This window comes from Abramis brama, assembly GCF_963993115.1.
Source record: "Abramis brama genome assembly, chromosome: 19".
Classification (NCBI taxonomy): domain Eukaryota; kingdom Metazoa; phylum Chordata; class Actinopteri; order Cypriniformes; family Leuciscidae; genus Abramis; species Abramis brama.
The window spans coordinates 20,823,565-20,843,822 of NC_139981.1; the positions used below are offsets into that span (position 1 = coordinate 20,823,565).

The 20,258-nt window shown below is 39.1% G+C and overlaps 2 protein-coding genes across 8 annotated transcripts in view; one reads left to right on the forward strand and one right to left on the reverse strand.

Annotated features, from left to right (window-relative positions):
* The window catches only part of trim9 (tripartite motif containing 9), a 28,010-nt gene extending 26,021 nt beyond the window's left edge, over positions 1-1,989 (reverse strand). For 3 of the 7 annotated variants that reach the window (XM_084094038.1, XM_084094040.1, XM_084094037.1), the window contains exon 1: positions 893-1,989. In XM_084094038.1, the coding sequence (XP_083950164.1) occupies positions 893-1,732 (840 nt within the window). In that variant the 5' untranslated portion in view covers positions 1,733-1,989. The remainder of the gene's footprint in view (positions 1-892) is intronic. The other 4 variants (XM_084094039.1, XM_084094042.1, XM_084094041.1 and 1 more) reach the window with 2 other exon arrangements.
* A 6,981-nt stretch (positions 1,990-8,970) lies between these two features.
* On the forward strand, positions 8,971-15,180 carry tmx1 (thioredoxin-related transmembrane protein 1). The gene is made up of 8 exons (XM_084093833.1): positions 8,971-9,213; positions 9,880-9,995; positions 10,090-10,135; positions 11,427-11,555; positions 11,756-11,801; positions 12,217-12,318; positions 13,553-13,616; positions 13,757-15,180. Exons 1-8 carry the CDS (start codon positions 9,038-9,040, stop codon positions 13,927-13,929), a joined length of 852 nt encoding a protein of 283 aa, XP_083949959.1. The 5' UTR covers positions 8,971-9,037; the 3' UTR covers positions 13,930-15,180.
* Positions 15,181-20,258: the final 5,078 nt, after the last annotated feature.

Consider the following 20,258-nt stretch of genomic DNA (forward strand, 5'->3'; position numbering starts at 1 on the left):
TGCTTATTGATCCATCATCTCCCTATACCTGTTGATTGCTCATGTTTATGGTTTCTGATTAAATGAAACGGTCTAGCTGAGAGTCACTCACAATTTTATTTAAACTTGTTGACTCGCATGGTGCAGCATGTTAGGACTAAGAGAAAGAGAGGGGACTCTTCCCTCATTCTTTGGCTCTCCATTGGATACACTCCTTTCTCCTTCACAGACAGACAGACACAGTAAATCAGCTCTCTGCCCCATGTTGCTACAACAACAGGCCAGTGTCACAGCGGTTTTGCACATTCCCTGAGGAATCCAGACACACACACAGTTAACACAAGCAACCTGTATATTTGAGTTCAATCAACAAACATATTTTAATTAAAACGTGCATCACAACACCACAGGAGAATTAAACCTCCATCCCTATAAAACAGCCCTGACCATGCACTGCAGTTATCATAGATGCCTCAAAATCCAAAACATATTTCCATAAGAAGGTTTGTCCTTACCTTTTCCTGTTCAATCTAAACCGGAGAGTTGGAGCACAAGTGTTTTTCATTTGGCCTGAATCATGGCTGGCTGTGTCGTGCGCTGTGTTTTAATTAGACCGGTGGTGTCTCACCCATCACAGTGACAAGTCTTACTGCACCATCACAGACTCTTATACTAAAACCAGACAACATTTAAGCTGGTTTTAGCTTGTTTTAAAAGGGTTTAGGGCATTTTCAGCTGGTCAGGCTGACCAACTAAAGTGCTAAACCTACAGGACACCAGGTTGTGAGACATCTAGACCAGTATGTTTATCTGCTACCAGCTTAAACCATTTGGTCAGATATGCTTTTTTAGTCATTAGGGGGGAAATGTAATAAACAACAACTACAACCTCAACCTCAACCAGTTTGCCCACCTTGTGGAGCTTCCACATGGCCCCCAGCGCCTTGACCTCATGAGTGGAGTGTTTGCCGTCCTCCAGACACTGGTAGCACACGGGGGTCTTACACTGGACGCAGTACATACTCAGGTTCTCCAGCTCGTGCTCGGTGCAGGTGGAGATCTTCCGGGGGCTCGCGCGGCGGCTGATTCTGCCTTGCGCCGGCGGCACGAGCCGGTGTTTGGCCAGCGGACCCCGGGGCGGGTGGCACCGGAGACGGCACGGGTCGCAGTAGAACACGTCGCACTGCTCGCACATGACCGTCGCCTCGCGGGGACTCTTCTCGCACAGCTGACACTTGAGCGCGGCCGCTTTGCTCTGCTGGTACCGGTCCACCACTCCCTCGAGCACGCGGTTCTTGGGGAAGCCCCGGAGCCCCCGGTCGTCCAGATTCAAGCTGCGGTGGCACTGCGGGCAGGTGAGGCAGGAGTTCCGCGGGACCGGCGGCAGGACGCCGGTGTGAGGCAGCAGGTGGTGTTGCGCCTGGAGCGGATGAGGCACGCTAGGGGGGAAAACTCGCACCCCGTTTGGGGACTTCTGGCACGGGGTGGTCGGTGCGCTCACGAACCCGCCGTAAGAGCCGTATCCGCTGTCAGCCTCGCTGTACAGGCTCATCTTATCCAGGTCTAAGTAATCATAATCGGAGACGCCGGAGCCGGACGCACGGCTGCTCTGCGGGGATTCGGCGTCGGGCGTCTGCACAAGGATGTTTCTCGCGCAGGCCAGGCAGATATTATGCGAGCAGGGCAGGATGATCGGCTCGCGGAAAAACGAGCCGCACACCGGGCATTTTAACTCCTCTTCCATTTCATCCATTTTTGTCGTTCGAGACGGATTCGGAGACTTCCTCTAAACGAATATTCCCACCGATGGCAACTCCGCACGGACGCGTCTCCTTCGCGCTCTCCGTCCTATGCACCGGAGGATAGAGGAGGGGGCGGTATAAATTCAGTGGGCGTAGGCTGACTGGTGCACGAGCGCCAACAGCTACTGCTTAAAATCGCTGTCAGTTTATGTGATGAGCTCCAGGAATCCAATCAAACTGACGATGCAAAGCAAGAATGCTTGATGAATTTGAGACACACACAGCCAATGTTTGTGGTAGTGCACCTGTTCTCACAGCGCGCCTGATTTTTCCTATCCATCACACGCGCGTTGGCTACATCACAAGTCAGTCTTCGGTTGTAGTGTTTGACAGCTGAAATGTAGGAGCTAAATCTGAAATGTTCTACCCTAATTGCTGGCCTGGTGGGTGATAATTGCCTTCAGCTAAATTTCCATGGTAACCAAAGAGAGAGCAAATTGAGAAATTAGCTACAACAGAGAAAATTTGTCAAATAATTTTTGTCAGTTAGGCTACCGTCAGACAGCGAACGAACGAGCAATTGTTGCTTCTAGTAATGTTTAGTTTGTTTCTGCTTTGGCTTGGCTTTGATCAGGGACATATAATGGTGTGTTTTAGAATAATGCGGATGATGTGTGGCAAACTATTATAGTGTAGCTGCTATTGATTTGACCAAATTTTTGACCTCTGTGTTGTAGTGTTTGTGTCATGTGTTTTAGACACGTGTGAACATTGTAAACGTGAGTGCTAGTAGAAGAGTCCAAGAGAGTGTGTGTGGGCGTGTTGAGGACGAGGTTGTTGTTGAGTGTGTGTGTGTGTGTGTATGTGTGTGTGTTAGAAGGCCTTTGATTGAGAGCCATGTGAATTTTGTCCATGTGCCACTCTGGTGAGTAGGCCTATCTGTAGGGGGAAATTAATTGCTTAATCATTTTTATTCTTATGACAGTAATTGGGTCACAGAGCAGAACTGGGGCTAGTTAGTTATTGAGATTCTCAGAGAGAGTCAGCTGTATTTGCATAATCATCTTCAAGGTGATGCTCAGATCTCGACCTTCTGAATCCAAAATGAATCCAAAATCATCAACATTTATTAGAAAACTAATGGAGAAATTATGTGTGCAAAAGCAATCCATGTATGGGACACAGTGCAACATGCATGTATTATTGCTTCAGAATATTGTCTAAGTGCATGAAACAGTGTTATTACAGTATCATTTTATGTCAATATTTGAATTAGATTTTGTTGTGCCTTTGCATATTAGAATGTCTCCACACTGTTGTCATTTATTTCTTTTCTATTATCAATATTTTTGCCTCAGCTTCCGGGAAGAGAAAAAAGTAACTGAATATCATGCTATCTTAAATCCTGAGTTTAGCAGTGCAGTACATACTGTAGATGACCTCAAAGCCCAAACACATGGACTAAAAGCCATAAAACTTTGTTAAACCATATTTTTCAAACTCTATGTTGCCAGATAAAGACCTGAGAGGTAACATTTTTGAGCAGAAATATAATTTAGACATTTACTCAGTGCTAGTTTTTTCTGCCAAGATTCAGAAGAACTGAATATCAGAAACCTAACAACCTCAAGATGCTGATGATGAGTGAGATTTCTGTGTTACAAAACTTTTAATCAAATCAATTTTATATATTCAATTATTTATCTAATCTATTTAATAGATATTTAATTACAGATTTTTCTTCACTTACATCATTATTTGTTAATAAAATGCATTTCACCGACTGTGATGACGCGTTTCCACAGTTATCAACATCGCAAATCCTTTTCATAATTTCATTCTTTTAATACACATTTATAACTCTGTTCTTTGTGTTTCATTATTCACATATATACTCTGCGTTTAATCATACTGTGTTATATTACCTTGGAATTAAATTACAGAAAAAAAGAAATTAACACAAATTCACACGTGAGTGAAGGAGTGATGGCAAATTTCACATCATTCTCTCTTCTGACTGCTGTAATCAATCTCTCTATATTTTTCCCTCTTTCGGAAAGTCTTGGAAATTACATCATGGATTTTTTTTTTTGCTATTGGAGCAAATGGGAATACAAAAATGACATTTGCTGTCGCCTCCCATTCACCTCTATAGAAGTTTACCCAATGATGACTTCTGCTTCTGAGAACCACAGAAATGTGAAAAGAGTCTGTTCTCAAAGTTTGTGTTGCTCAAGCTACCGATCTCTAAAGACCAGCAAGGACAGCGACTGTACTCGCAGCTGCACAGTAAACCTAGAACAGCTCTGCAACTCTCTCTGGTTCTCAGCTTCAGTCCATCTGGAGCTGCTCTTGGTGAAGGAGGTGATGCTCAATCTTCGGAAAGATTTTGGAGACTTAAAATCTCCAGACAGAAGGAGTTGCAGCTCCAGAAATTGTCTTGGACTGTGTCCCTAACTCAACAGAATATCTACGCCCCAGCTGTAGAGATTTAGAGTTCTGCGTCAAACAGGAATCAATCAGACCGTGCTGTGTGTGGATTTAGTGTTAAGTTCATTTTTTCTTCTTCTGTTTGAGTGCACAAGCTGTTCACCATCCACAGTTACATAAAAGCTGTAATGCAATCTAATGAAGACAACCCTCATCTATAATAGGGTTTTTATGAGTATGCCTGTCCATTAGCGTATGTGTGTGGCAGTAGTTCACAGAATGCAATTTATTTTTGGTACATCTGAAAATGAGCTCTTTCTATGATGCTGAGAGTAGGCAGCGCCTTGCATAACAGGTAAACGCCTGTTTGAGACTGAGGATGAGAAATAGAGGGGAAAAGTAGATTTATCTATCCACCTACTCCTATTCATGCTGTCTCCGGCGTTTTCTCTCCTCCCACGTGCATCCTGTCGTGTGTGTGTGTGTGTGTGCGCGCAGACGTCAGTGAGAACGGTCACCGCGTAACACTCCGTAGATGGTGTTAACCGGATGAAATGAGAAACGGAGAAGATTATTTTAATCACACAATATTATGTACTCTGCAGATTTAAGCCTCCTGATTTCTCATCTTTCTATTTATTTTATTTGTTTGCTTGTTACTTTTTAAACTTTTATTATTATACATTTTTTGAAATCCAGTTGTTGAAATTTTTTGTCCCAGACCTTGACCCATCGTTAAAAAATATGATTATATTAATTATATATGGCGTGAAAATGATTGATATCAGTTTTATATCAGTTTATTTCCACTGCAATGAACAATGTTTCTATCTAATAACGTTTTTATCTGTAAGTTACTGTCCTTGGTTACCAAGGAAACAAAATGACGAGTGAAAGGCATGCTTGAGATAAAATGTGAGACATGATGTGTGAGGACACTTGACATGATGTGTGAACGGAATATTTTTATTGCACGTCATTTGCAATTAGATTCAAATTATGCACGTGTGAAAATATGAGTTAATGTGTGTATTATGATGCATAAAATGCTAACAATGTATTCTAGATATCTAGTAATTTTATTCCAAAAATGTTTCACATATAATTTTCACCTTTGTCATGTTCACGACAGAATGTTACCAAATACAGTACATAATTTGAGATGGGGTGTAAATGACATTTCAGATCAATTACAGATCAACATTCACAAAGCCAGACATTGATGAAGAAATACACAAAATAAGCAGCTTTAGAAAAAAAAAGGTTTATATTTGACTTTTACTCACAACAGACAGTATATAGCATATATACACTCACCTAAAGGATTATTAGGAACACCTGTTCAATTTCTCATTAATGCAATTATCTAATCAACCAATCACATGGCAGTTGCTTCAATGCATTTAGGGGTGTGGTCCTGGTCAAGACAATCTCCTGAACTCCAAACTGAATGTCAGAATGGGAAAGAAAGGAGATTTAAGCAATTTTGAGCGTGGCATGGTTGTTGGTGCCAGATGGGCTGGTCTGAGTATTTCACAATCTGCTCAGTTACTGGGATTTTCACGCACAACCATTTCTAGGGTTTACAAAGAATGGTGTGAAAAGGGAAAAACATCCAGTATGCGGCAGTCCTGTGGGCGAAAATGCCTTGTTGATGCTAGAGGTCAGAGGAGAATGGGCCGACTGATTCAAGCTGATAGAAGAGCAACTTTGACTGAAATAACCACTCGTTACAACCGAGGTATGCAGCAAAGCATTTGTGAAGCCACAAACGCACAACCTTGAGGCGGATGGGCTACAACAGCAGAAGACCCCACCGGGTACCACTCATCTCCACTACAAATAGGAAAAAGAGGCTACAATTTGCACGAGCTCACCAAAATTGGACAGTTGAAGACTGGAAAAATGTTGCCTGGTCTGATGAGTCTCGATTTCTGTTGAGACATTCAGATGGTAGAGTCAGAATTTGGCGTAAACAGAATGAGAACATGGATCCATCATGCCTTGTTACCACTGTGCAGGCTGGTGGTGGTGGTGTAATGGTGTGGGGGATGTTTTCTTGGCACACTTTAGGCCCCTTAGTGCCAATTGGGCATCGTTTAAATGCCACGGCCTACCTGAGCATTGTTTCTGACCATGTCCATCCCTTTATGACCACCATGTACCCATCCTCTGATACTTGCAGCAGGATAATGCACCATGTCACAAAGCTCGAATCATTTCAAATTGGTTTCTTGAACATGACAATGAGTTCACTGTACTAAAATGGCCCCCACAGTCACCAGATCTCAACCCAATAGAGCATCTTTGGGATGTGGTGGAACGGGAGCTTCGTGCCCTGGATGTGCATCCCACAAATCTCCATCAACTGCAAGATGCTATCCTATCAATATGGGCCAACATTTCTAAAGAATGCTTTCAGCACCTTGAATCAATGCCACGTAGAATTAAGGCAGTTCTGAAGGCGAAAGGGGGTCAAACACAGTATTAGTATGGTGTTCCTAATAATCCTTTAGGTGAGTGTATATATATATACCCCTCACGTTTCAGCAAACATTTTAGAATATCTTCTCAATACTACAATACTATAGAAATGAAACTTGGATATATTTTAGAGTAGTCAATGTGCTGCTTGTATAGCAGTATTTACTGTCCTCTGAAAATAACTCAACATACAGCCATTATTGTCAAAATAGCTGGCAACAAAAGTGAGTACACCCTAAGTGAACATGTCAAAACTGTGTCCAAAGTGTCAATATTTTGTGTGAGCACCATTGTATTTTGTTATCTAGCACTGCCTCTTAGGCATGGAGTTCACCAGAGCTGCACAGGTTGTTGCTGGGACCCTCTTCCACTCCTCCATAATGACATCTCGGAGCTGCTGGATGTTAGACACATGGTGCTTCTCCACCTTCTGCTTGAGGATGACCCACTGATGCTCAATAGGGTTCAGGTCTGGAAAAATACTTGGCCGCTCCATCAGCTTCACCTTCAGCTTCCTCAGCAAGGCAGTTGTCATCTTGGCGGTGTGTTTGGGGTTGTTATCATGCCGTTCGCCCAGTTTCTGAAGGGAGGGCATCATGTTCTGCTTCAGAATGTCACAGTACATGTTGGAATCCATGTTTCCCTCATAAGTGCAGCTCCCCTGTACCAGCAGCACTCATGCAGCCCCAGACCATGATGCTACCACCTGCTTGACTGGCAAGACACAATGTTCTTGGTACTCCTCACCAGGGCGTCGCCGCCACACATGCTGGACACCATCTGAGCCAAACAAGTTCATCTTAGTCTCATCAGTCCAGTAATTCATGCTCTTGGATAGGTTGCTTTCAGCAAACTGTTTGCAGGCTTTCTTGTGAGCCAGCTTCAGAAGAGGCTTCCTTCTGGGACGACGGCCATGCAAACCGACTTGTTTCAGTGTGCGGCATATAGTCTGAGCACTGACAAGCTGACCTTATGCTTCTGCAACCTCTAAAGCAATGCTGTTCCTGTTCCAGGTCTTGGAAAACCTGTGTATGACCCTGGCCTGTACTGTTACTCAGTGTCAGGGTGTTACCAATCTTCTTATAGCCTAGGCCATCTTTGTGGAGAGCAACAATTCTAATTCTCAATTCCTTAGAGAGTTCTTTGCCATGAGGTGCCATGTTGAACATCCAGTGGTCAGTATGAGAGAATTGTTCTCACAGCACAAATTTGAACTGCTCTAATACAAGATACACAAATTTGTATGGTCCTGTCAAGCAGACAAAAACATGAACATGATGAATAGGACATTTGGCTTTGCATTGTTAAACGACATACATCTATTATCACTTTCGGGTGTACTCAGTTTTGTTGCCAGCTATTTTGACAATAATGGCTGTATGTTGAGTTATTTTCAGAGGACAGTAAATATATACTGCTATACAATCAGTTATATAACTGTTATATATATATATATATATACAGTATCTCGCAAAAGTATATATATATATACCCCTTTCTTGATAAAACAGTTACATTAATCTCAGGAATCTCATGAATATGTACATTTTTAACATATTCACTGTGGAAAAGAAATTATCACATCACTACTGTCATTAGCACTCATTTGTCAGCATTTGTGTCATTTTGTGACTCATTTGTGTGTGTGTGTGGGGGGGGGGCCTGTTTTTTTTTCTTTTCACTTTTACAAAAAAAATCACACACACACACACACACACTCACACACACACACACTCTCTCTCTCTTTCTCTCTCTGTAAATCTACAATTGTCGAGATTTTATATTCTCCTAGGATTCACAACAAAACAGTGCAGTAAAATCAAGACAGAGCTCATAGCGCCACCTTGTGTTTTGACATTTTTTTTTGTCACAATAAAAAGAAAAAGCAAACCGTTCTTTCGTCTATTTTATTTAACAGTCGGATAAATTCTTTTTTGCAAATTATAAATGTTACATACATCTTAAACATCAAACTACTAATATATATATATATATATATATAAATATATATATAAACATTATATAACATTTATTTAATACATATATTAATAGAATATTTTTATAATACATTTTATTTTATTTTTTAAGGTAGAAAATAAAATAAGGTAGACGCTGGAGGAGCTGAACACGCAGCGCTAGCTGAAGCTTGGGCTCTGATCTCCTTTTTTCTTTTTTCTTCTTTTTTTTCCTTCTCAATATACATGTATTTATGACTTCCCAATGTGATCACACCTCAATCCAGTAGATGGCGGTAATGCACAAAGATTGCAAGCTGCCAATAAAATTCACTGAAGAAGAAGAAGGTAGACGCTGTGCGTTATGACGTCAATGACTTGGCCCCGCCCATCAGCAGCACGTGGGAGTGGAGGCGGAAGCGGAAGGGAAGCAGTGGGCGCTGAAACATGGCGTGCACATACACACGCAGAGTCAGGGGGATGACAGCCGGCGCGTGTGTATTTTCTGCGTTTATCGCAACATGTGTGATGCTGCAGCCCGCATCGGCCAAGCCGGGTAAATTAAGAGAAATCACAGATGGGAACTGGGAGGAAATCCTGACTGGAGAATGGATGATCGAGTTGTGAGTTATTAGATTGAGTTGTGCAAAAAAAGTGTGTGTTTATTTTTGCATTACCATTACCAGTGTTACACATGATAATAATTACACAACAATAACTTAAGATTGTTTCATTTTTTTTTTTTTACTGCCGTGTTCTTGTACTGGGCTCAGGTTAGAAGAAGTTCTGTGGTTTTGAAGTTAAAGAGTTTGCCAAAAATCAAAGGGATGTAATCATTTAATCAGCCTCATGTTGATCCAACCTCATATGATTTTCTTCCTTCTATGAAAAAGAAAAAGGACATATTAGACAGAATGATAACCTCAGTCACCGTTCACTTTAATTGTATGTAAAACGGATGCGAAGAAACTGAATGGTGACTGAGGCTGTCATTCTGCATAACATCTCCTTTTGTATTCCACAGAAAAAAGCCATACCTCTTTGGAAAAACATGATAGTGAGCAAATGATGTCAGAAATTTCTCTATCCTTTTTATGGATTGCCTTCCAAAAAATACTTAAGTTGACAGTTGTTTTTTCCCTGCACAGCAGGCTTCCTCCTGCTAGAGCCATCGAACGAGAGGATTGTAGTTAAATAGATCCCATGGAAAACAAATGAGCCTCAGTGTCTTTGTGTCTCCTCTGGCTGGGATTGTGTTATTGGATTAAAGGTTTGTCTGTCTACTGCAGCTTTGCTCCATGGTGTCCGGCCTGCCAGCAGCTCCAGCCCGTGTGGAATGAGTTTGCAGAATGGGGAGAAGATTTGGGAGTGAGCATTGCCAAAGTGGACGTCACCGAGCAGCCGGGTATGCTGTTATCTCCTCACATCTGGCTCCTCTGCTCACCTGATCTCCTGTCCTTACGAGTCTCACTCTCTCTCTCTCTCTCTCTGTTCTGCAGGTTTGAGTGGGAGGTTTATCATCACAGCTCTCCCAACTATCTACCAGTGAGTTTCATTCCATTTACACACATTTGACCCTGTCTAGAAGTTAGTAAGTTGGTAATTGGTGATAGATAGATAGATTCACCAAAGTTGCATTTATTTCATCAAAAATACAGTCAAACATAGTAAAATCGTGAAAAATTATTACAATTTAAAATGACAGTTTTCTTTATTCCTGTGATAGCAAAGCTGAATTTTCAGCATCATTACCCAGTTTTCAGTCACATGATCCTGCATTAATCATTCTAATAGAGAGCCTAAGTCCCTCCCCTTCCGGTGGAACACCATGGGACCTTAATTCGGAAAAATATTGTATGATAGTCAATGGCGAGAGACAATAAATATTTTGATCTCGTTTGAATTGTGCCCTGAATTACACATATGATGTTCCTCAATTTAAAAGATACATTTTAAAGTCAAGAAAGTCGCAGTTTGATGTAAAACTGTTGAGGTATAAGACTGTGAAAATACGTAATTACAAAGACTACAAACCCAAAAGGCGCACATGTGATGTCATACCTTTTCTCTCAATGAATGAAGCTAACTTTACTGAAGCTAACGTCTGTCATTTTTTCTATAGTCTTACGTTATAATTGTAACGTTACGCCGTCATCGCCGTCATGCCTGAGTGTTTTGTACCAGACTGCACACATACGAGCAACGGATGGTGACGTACATAGTGCGAGACGAGAGATGTAGTTCATTGAGCGATTTTCACATAAAACTAAATGTTACTCTTCTGTTTTATGACAAACTGCGACTTTCTTGACTTTCATAATTATCTTTTAAATTGACAAACATCATATGTGTAATTCAGGGCACAGTTCAGACGGAATAAAAAGATAAGTTGTCTCTCGCCATTGACTACCATACATATTTTTTCCGAAATAAGGTCCCATGAGCCGGAAGCGGAGGGGAGGGACTTAGGCTCTCTATATGCTTATCTGAAGTAACATTTCTCAATATTATCAATGTTGAAAACAGTTGCTGCTTAACATTTTTTGTGGAAACTGTGATTAATTTTTTGATGAATAGAAAGTTTGAAGAACATTTACATTTATTTGTAAAAAGAAATTATTGATGTCATTTTTGATCAATTGAATGGCTCCTTGATGAATAAAAGAAATAATAAAAAAATGTCTTTCTGACCCCAAACTATTGAACAGTTGTATTAAGGTAAGTAGATAGATAGACACCAGCAATTGTTTTGTTTTCAGTCTTGTGCACCGTCCCTGTGTGTTGGGTGTAAACTCTGTTATAAATGGTTAAATATGGTTGTGTGTGTGTGTTGCAGCTGTAAAGATGGTGTGTTTCGGAGATATCAAGGAGCCCGATCTAAAGACGACTTCCTGAACTTCATTGATGAGAAGAAATGGCAGAGCATAGAGCCGGTCTCTTCCTGGTTCGGCCCCTCTTCCTTCCTGTGAGTATTTGTAGTGCGTGTGGGTGGTTTCAAATTCTGTAATAATGCAAAGGCCTCTGGGTGAGTCTGGCAAAGTCTCCAGAAAACCCACAGCCTGTGTTTAATGTAAAACTTGTTTCATAAGGCAGCACACTATAAATGTACAGCTGTCGGACTATTTGATTTGATAAAATGTCTTTGATATTTTTTTTTTATTGTAGGATGAACGCAATGTCAGCCCTCTTTAAGTTATCCATGTTCATCAGGGTGAGTGTGTTTGTCTGTTAATATTAAACTGCATTCCTCTCAGACCTGTGTATTTAATTGTATTATTTTCTTAGCAATTTTGTGAATATTTTAAGAGTTACAATTTGCCCACACAAGTAATTTATACCTCAAGCTAATGGTGAAGGAACCAGCAACAGACAGTGAGGGAAAATATACACTCATATAGTCAATGACACAGCTACTTAAAAAAATAAACAAAAAATGGAATTTGAAATGTGATTTGGTTCAAATTATTTTATTGCATGAGCTTTTTGTAAGCATAATTTGAAGCCAGTGGAAAATAAACTTATTTAATGGTTATAATGATTTTGTAATAAATACCTGAAATATTTATAATCTGCTCATGGATTTTTTCATGTAGTAATTTAAATTATCTTTTAACCTTGTGTTTCAGCATTGCCATAATTACTTAACGGAGCAGCTGGGCGTCCCGGTTTGGGGCTCGTATGGGATATTTGCCCTGGCAACACTCATCTCAGGACTGACTCTTGGATTGGTGAGTGTACACAAATACACTACCTTGTATTTTCTTGTGCTCATTCTCTTATTTTCAACAAGGTTGCATTTATATATATATTTATATATCTTTTAACCCCAATCTTTTGAACATTAATGTACCTAAGATCAGTTTCAAGTGTAATTTTGGAGTGGATAATCCCAGAATGCACTGCAACAAGCTCATTCATATAAAATCATGGATGATTTAAGAGAAAAGTCTAAGGGGCCATTTACACGAATTTCAAACTTTTTATGTGTTTTGGCCTTTCGATTACACAACAACAGCGTTTTGGTGGTCTGAAAACAGGATTCAAAGTGCAAGTTTTTGAAAACGATATCGTTTACAACTCTTTATACCATGAGAGTTGGGTGAATTACTCGATTCTGATTGGCTGCAGGGTGTCCATTAAAAAGTGATAGGACACCTAGTAAAGGAGTTCTGGTGAAACTGCCTGTTTACCGTTCGAAATTAATAAATAAATGCGCTGGCTACATCAGCTGTGAGTAACCATAGCAACAGGCAGTCAAAGTATCCGTTTACAATTTATTGTATCAAAACAAAACTGAAGGGTTCTACGAGCTGAGCGGACTATAAATATCTCCGAAACCAAGTTATTGTTAAAAACTTTAGATTTCGATTGTAAAACTAATTAAAATATAAACTAATGTTTTAAAAATGTGTTATTTGGCAAGTGACCATGGTATAAGCGGGTTAATGCCCTTCGAGGTGTCCATTGTCAGGTATTAATCTCTCAGGTATTATTAATTGTCAGGTATTAATCTGTCAAGTCAGGTATAAACCTCCGCTGCGCGTCGGACGGTTCACGCCTCGCCGTCGTCCATTAATACCTGACAATGGACACCTCGTCGGGCATTAACCCTTACGTGTAAACCACAAACTTGAATTTGTGAAAACGGTGACGCATGCGTATGACGTGTTCAGTCTATAGGCACGTTCTGTTTCTTTACAAAGTGGCATCATCAACTACTGGCCTGGCAGCCTTATAGCGTTTTTAGTCGTTTCCGCGGATCCGTGTGAACGGGGATCGTTTTGACAACATTGTCTTCTGTAAGCAAAAAAAACGCAAAGGAACAACTTTTACATTTTAATATATCGTTGTCGTGTAAATGTACCCTATATATTCCCTTAAGTATCAGCTTATTCATTAGCTTTGAACATGTTAATGTCAAACTCCATTGGAATCAATTGTCATTGTTATTTCCTCTCTCAGGTGCTGGTTTTCGTCGCAGATTTTGTGTTCCCATCACGACGTCTTTCGCCAGATTATCACCACAGTAAGTGTGAATGTTTACATGAAACCTATGCCTGCTTGACTAGGGGAACTTCTAACGTAACAGAGATCGATTAAAACTTAACCTAGTGTAAAAAGCAAAGACGATATTGTGTAATTGTGGACGCGTGAATGTTTCTGTAGGGAAACTGCTTGCGGGGCAGGTGCGTCTCCTGCAGCAATCTGAAGACGAGCAGGAAGCAGATGGAGAGGAAGAGGATGATGAAGACGAGTACGGGGGAAAGACTGAAGAGTGGCAGCCGGCGGGCGACGCTGTCAGAAGAAGAGGTTTGGGTGTGCCGGAGGAGGACACCTAGAGGACTGGAGAGGAACTGCCTCACTGCGCACAAAATCGCTACACAAACCACATCGCAACGGCAATGCCCTCACGTGCTGCCATAGCAGCGCTCATTGAGCTTGATGATATCACATATGATGTCATAGCTCCTTTCTGAAAGATTGATGTGGTTGTGCTTTTCTCTCTATCTTGCCGCAGGTTTGCGTTTTCTCTTTTCCACCTGTCCAGTTTTAATTAATACACCCCTTGCTATGCATTATGTGCACACAGTGTGTGTGTGTTAGAGCAGTGCTTCTCAAAGCTGTCCTGGTCACCCACCACTGCACATTTTTATCAGTAACACCCCATTTAAGTCTTGCAGTCTCTACTAATGAGATGACGAGTTGAATCAGGTGTGTCAGATGAGGATGATTCCCAGGACAGCTTTGAGAAGCTCTGTGTTAGAGGAATATAAACACCCAATTTAAGGAATTTCACGACACACAGCTGCAATATTCCCCTTACAAATACTGAGCAAGTAACCAAGATCAAACAACGACCTCACTGTGAAATTAGGCTTTTGGGAATATGAAAGGTTTTGTGCTTTACTTTGTAAATATTTTATTATTTGAGCTTTTTGGATGCCTGTTATATAAAGTTGGAATGTTCAGTTTGCCGTTTTAAATGTTTTTTCTTCCATATAGAGATCAGATTCATACTTTTTTGTGTTTGGTTTTTGCGTTATTGAAGCTTTGGGACATGCCTGAATTAACGTGTGTGTGATTATGATTATTATTTGACACCGAAAGACACTTTTATTAGTTGTCCCATAGACATGATTTGTGTTCTTATATTTTACTTTAAATGAGTTTCATTCATTTTACCTTCCACACCCTGTTTCCTTCAATATTGTTTGTTGAATAACGCATAGGCATACGGTATCAGATTCATTTGAACTGGTGTATCACGTTATCTTTCAGGTGTTTTTATGTTACAGTGGATTTTAGGATGTATATTTGAATCGTGTCTTGGTCTTCCAAGTAGTTTTCTTATTATCTTTACGTTACTATACTTTGACCTCTGACCCTTGACTGATCCACTAGAATTAAAGTGCTTCTCAAAATGTTCTGTTTAATTGTCCACAGCAGAACGATTCTAACGTGTGAATGTCTGCATTTACAACTTTATTGCTCAAAGCGTGTGTGTGTGTGTGTGTGTGTGAGAGAGGTTTTGGACTGTTTCTGTATTTGAGACTGTAAATCAGCGCTGTTAATAAACAGTCTAAAGCTGATGTGCTGTGTGATTTCACAGAAAATGCTAATTTTGTTGGCCTTTATTATACAGTTTTGCATTTCACTTCACATTTAGTGATGCATATGTACACTGATGTTCAAAAAGAGGTTTTTGAAGTCTCTTATGCTCACCAATGCTGCATTAAAGTATTAATATCCTTAAAATAAAATAAAAATCTTACTGGCTCTAAACTTTTGTACAGTAGCCCAAAGAAGTATTTTGCATTAGTACAACAGAAGTGCCACATATCAGCTTAGATAGCGGGCCCTTTGAAAAAGGTCTTGGACAAAGAGGGACCTTGGACTCAAAAAGATTGAGAATCTCTGCTCTGACACGCATAATATTCACCATATGCTTGCACATTGGAAAATATGTCAAATGCATTTGCATCTCTAGAGGGCAGTATTTTTTAAGGTTTCAGTCCTCCACATTATGACCTAGAGCTAAAACTCTCTCTGCCATGGCCTCCTCAGTGAGCTTCAGTGAGTTTATTTGTACTGAAAACCACACAAATTGATTGAAGCCCTTTTGTGTCATCTCTCTGAAGAGCTTGTTCCAATCCATGCCAGAAATATGTGGGGGAAAACGACACAACCATTTATTTTATGATATCTCCTACAATTAACCTGAAAGTTGCCAATTTTATTAAACGGACATGACTGATATACACCACTCAACTAATTTTTGGATTCAGCAGGGATTCTCCAGTCGCAGTGTGTGTGTTCATCAGAACTGGATGGTACATGCTCACTGATCCAGAACTAACATCTGGAAACTTCTTTCTCTTTTCTTGTCTCACAGACACACACTTTCACTGTTCCAGAAAACAGCTGCTACTGCTGGAAATGGGTTTCACATCTTCTGTACATGCATCTGGTAGTTGTTTAAGCCAGAATACACAGGATCCTGATTCTGATGTTTGGAGATTTCTGTCCTACACAAAAGCTATACCTATACATTTAAAAAAATGTATAGTTTTATCACTATAAATATTTTACATGTTCTACGTATTTATTGTGTGTGTGTGTGTGTGTGTATAGCCTATATATATATATATATATATATATATATATATAGGGGGATATATATATAGTGTGTACTGTACACTATATATATATACACACACACACATGTTGGGTTTTCATGTTTTATGGGGACTTTCCATATAGACATGATTTTTATACTGTATATTCTATCCCCTAAACCTACTCATCACAGAAAACTTTCTGCATTTTTACATTTACATTAAAAAAAAACACATCACTTATTAAGATTTATAAGTTGTTTTCCATAAGGGGACCAAAAATACAAACACACACACACGCACGCACGCACACACACGCACGCACGCACGCACACACACACGATGAATAGTATAATCATCAAATAAATTAATCATGGTTAAATATTTATAGGATTTAATATTGTTTTGGTCTTTGCACACATGTGAAATCCCACACACTCATTATATGTAATATTCCATGGAAGTATCTTGTTTTTCCCAAGCTGTCAGTTTGTGTTATGCATGTTGTTCAATGATGATAAAATTCGAAAGAAGTATTCATTGTCAGATACACGTACACACATTGCTGGAGGCTGTCTTTGCCATTAACTTGTGCCCATAACCAATGACATTGTCTGATATTGAAACTCTTTCACACACACAAAGGAAGAGTTCTCTGTGTCTGACATCCTCCTCTCCTGTCCTCAGGGATATGCTAACCTCCTTTTCAGATGTTCTACTTTGATTATGTTACTCCACATTTTCTTTTTTTAAATTCACATGCAGGATGTTCCCAATCTTCAATGGCACAACCTTGAAATCCAGTGATAACATGTAAAAAAATTAGTTTTATTTGAAGGTGCAAGAAGTCTAACGTTTCATTCATGTGACTGTGTGAAACCGAACACTACCCTCAAACAGTGCACGGTATGTGACGGCCTCAGATAATGTTACTACATCAACAAAATATGAAGTCTTAATGTTGACACAACAAACTGCTGTCGTTCACTGATACATATGGTGCACATAATCTGCCAAGGCACTGATCTCAGTATTGTGAAAATAAAAAAGTGCCATCACAGCCAGATCAAGCTGACTGCAGTGTTAAATTACAAGATAGTGCCGCATTGTTAAAGGAATTAGCAGAGAGAGATGAGAATGCATCATTAGCACAGCATAAATCAGACAATTTAATTTTTTCTTACTGTTCAAAAGTTTGTCGTCAGTAAGACTTTTTTAAAAAGAAATATATTGGCCTACTTTTATTCAGCAAAGATGCATTAAATTGATCAAAAGTGACAGTAAATATATTTAAAATGTTACAAATGATTATGTTTCAAATAAATGCTGTTCTTTTGCACCTGCTATTCATCAAGAAAGCCTGAAAAGAAATCAAAAACATTAAAAGCAGCACAACTGTTTTCAACATTGATAATAATCAGAAATCTTTCTTGAGCATAAAATCAACATATTAGAATGATTTTTAAAGGAACATGTGACACTGAAGACATGTGATGCTAAAAATATATATTTTTAACCTTCATCCTTCCCTCGCACTTTGTAACACACTTTTGCCCTCGCGAGGCAAAATGACCCAAAGCCCTAAAATAATACTTTTTTTTTTTTTTTTTTTGTCCAGAAAGCTTATTTTATTTCATTTTGATAATATTTCTTCAATTTTTTTAATGCATTTTTTTATTGTTATCTTTTATTTTATTTACCTTTAAATTACTGGATTCGATCAACAAATAATAAATAAATAGTAATGTAAGCACATTCCTCAAATTCTTTCAACTTAAATTCAAAATAACGTGCACAACCCTTTTAATTCAGCTCAAAATATCTTACATTGGGTGTGTTTGGCGACCTCTTGTGGAAAAAAATATAGCCTATATAGCATGATATATTTTATGACTATTGCCACTAGATGGCCTTATAGCTCTATATGGAGCAAATGAGCTGTTCCGCTTGGTCCTAAAGTCATTTCACTTCAGTATGCATTTAGATACACACGTTTCATGTAGACATTATAAAATAATTTTTTGGTTAAGTTTTAACATTTTTAGTTTGAATTTTGAGCATTTATAGGTTTTTCTACGTGTAGGCCTACTGAAGCATTCCTCACATTCCATTTATAAGGGGGTCAAATTGACCCGCGAGTGAAGGATTTGTTACTTTTTTAAATTTGAACCACAAAACTCCTCGAATCCATTAATTGTTTTGTGTGTTTTCGTGGTTCAAGTGCGACAAAAGACCTAAGGTCTTTAAAAAAAAAAAAAAAAAGAGTTTCTGGTCAAAATGACCTGAGGGAGGGATGAGTTAAATAGAAAACAGTTATTTTAAATTGTAATATTATTTCACAATATTACTGTTTTTACCAAATGCAAACCTTTGAATGGCAGTGTTTAAAAACGTCTTGTAAAAAGAAAGGTGTGCAAATTAATATCATTAATTTATTTTTTATTTTAAAGACAAATTTCTAATAATTGTAATCAAATATAGTTTGTAAATATACAAATGTGATGCAAAAATATAGCAGCAACATTTTTTTTATTGCAGAAAATCTATAGTTACAGTCATGAAGATTTAAATCTAAACATTTTATACTATATTGGTGTATTATAAATATTAATAAATGAATACATAAAATAACGCAGAAAATAATTAATATTCATATTCAATCATGCAAAAAAAAAGAAAAAAAAAGTATGCTTCATGCCAGTATGCTGACATGAAAAAAGTAACCTCTTAAACCTCATGCTAGAGTAATTTAATCCATTCAGGTTTATCACAAAAATAGAAAAACTAAGATACTAAAAGTAGAACTCAGGCTGAACTTGAGGCTTCAGAGAGTCATGTATGTTGTTTACAGGGAAGGCCCTGTTTCCGAGCTGACTGTCATTAGAGGTAATTACTGTAATTCTCAGCACGCTCCGCTCAGCACAGAGCAACACAGCCACACAGGACAACTCAAAGACATCATGGGACTCTGAAGGGAAATAATTAAGTATTATTTTAGTCCATGTTCCTTTTGCTTTTAGAATCCCAATCTACAGTCAAAAGCAAACCAGCTCTGCTTTTCTGTGTGTGAAAGAGTTTAGCAGGAGGACAGTGATTTGGCCAGCAGGTGCAGTCGTAATGTTCCTGGTTGGAATGCGGTTGTGTCTGATTTATTTTCCCATGAGCTTGAACCTAAAAACACACATTTTCAGTCCCGAGTGCATGACAGAAACATGGGACCACTCAAACTCTCACGCTACACAATCATTTAAAATAATCAGAGACTGAGAGTCCAGAGATTACAATGATTATACTTCACTGATTCAAGTTCATTTCTGAACATTCTTGTTTATGAGTTACTGGTGTGCTGGGATGCACATGGCAGTCTTTCTAATTCTTTGGTAATTCTGGTTGCCATGGCATTCATAGAGGGATGATCAGATAAGAAATTAGTTGTGATTGCAATCTAATACTCTTATACGGAAAGGGATTTAAATCTATCCTGCATCATTTGGAAATGAATCACACTTAAAATCATTCTGTTTGTTGAGGAGAATCGTGATTAATATCTAGAATTCTGAACTAGATCATATCGTAATGATGTTTTTTTTGCACTGTAGTATAAAGTTATAACTCCATTGTATGTCTTAATGTGGTTCCTTTTCATACAGACTGTTTACCGCTAAGGAGCAATAGAGACATTGTGCTTTTGGCTGCCTAATTTAGAAACTTTTCTGTCTCTCCAACCCCATATTACAACTCCACCCAAACCCATTTCCTGAGGAGGCCTCACAATACACACACACACTCTCACATGTATATACAAACACACAGTTTGAAATAAAAGAACTACTAAAAATGCAGTGATTTTCTTCTGACTGCGGCATTGTAGCCATATGCGCTGCTAGGGAACATATGATTACACACACACACACAAACAAAGATATTTTGTAATGCATTGAAGACTTTTGCATGTGTTGTTGTGGGAATTTTCAACTCTGTGCTTATAACAGATGAACGTGAATCTGGCAACGTTTACGTTGGTTGTTGTATGTATCGCGGCAGTTCTCAAC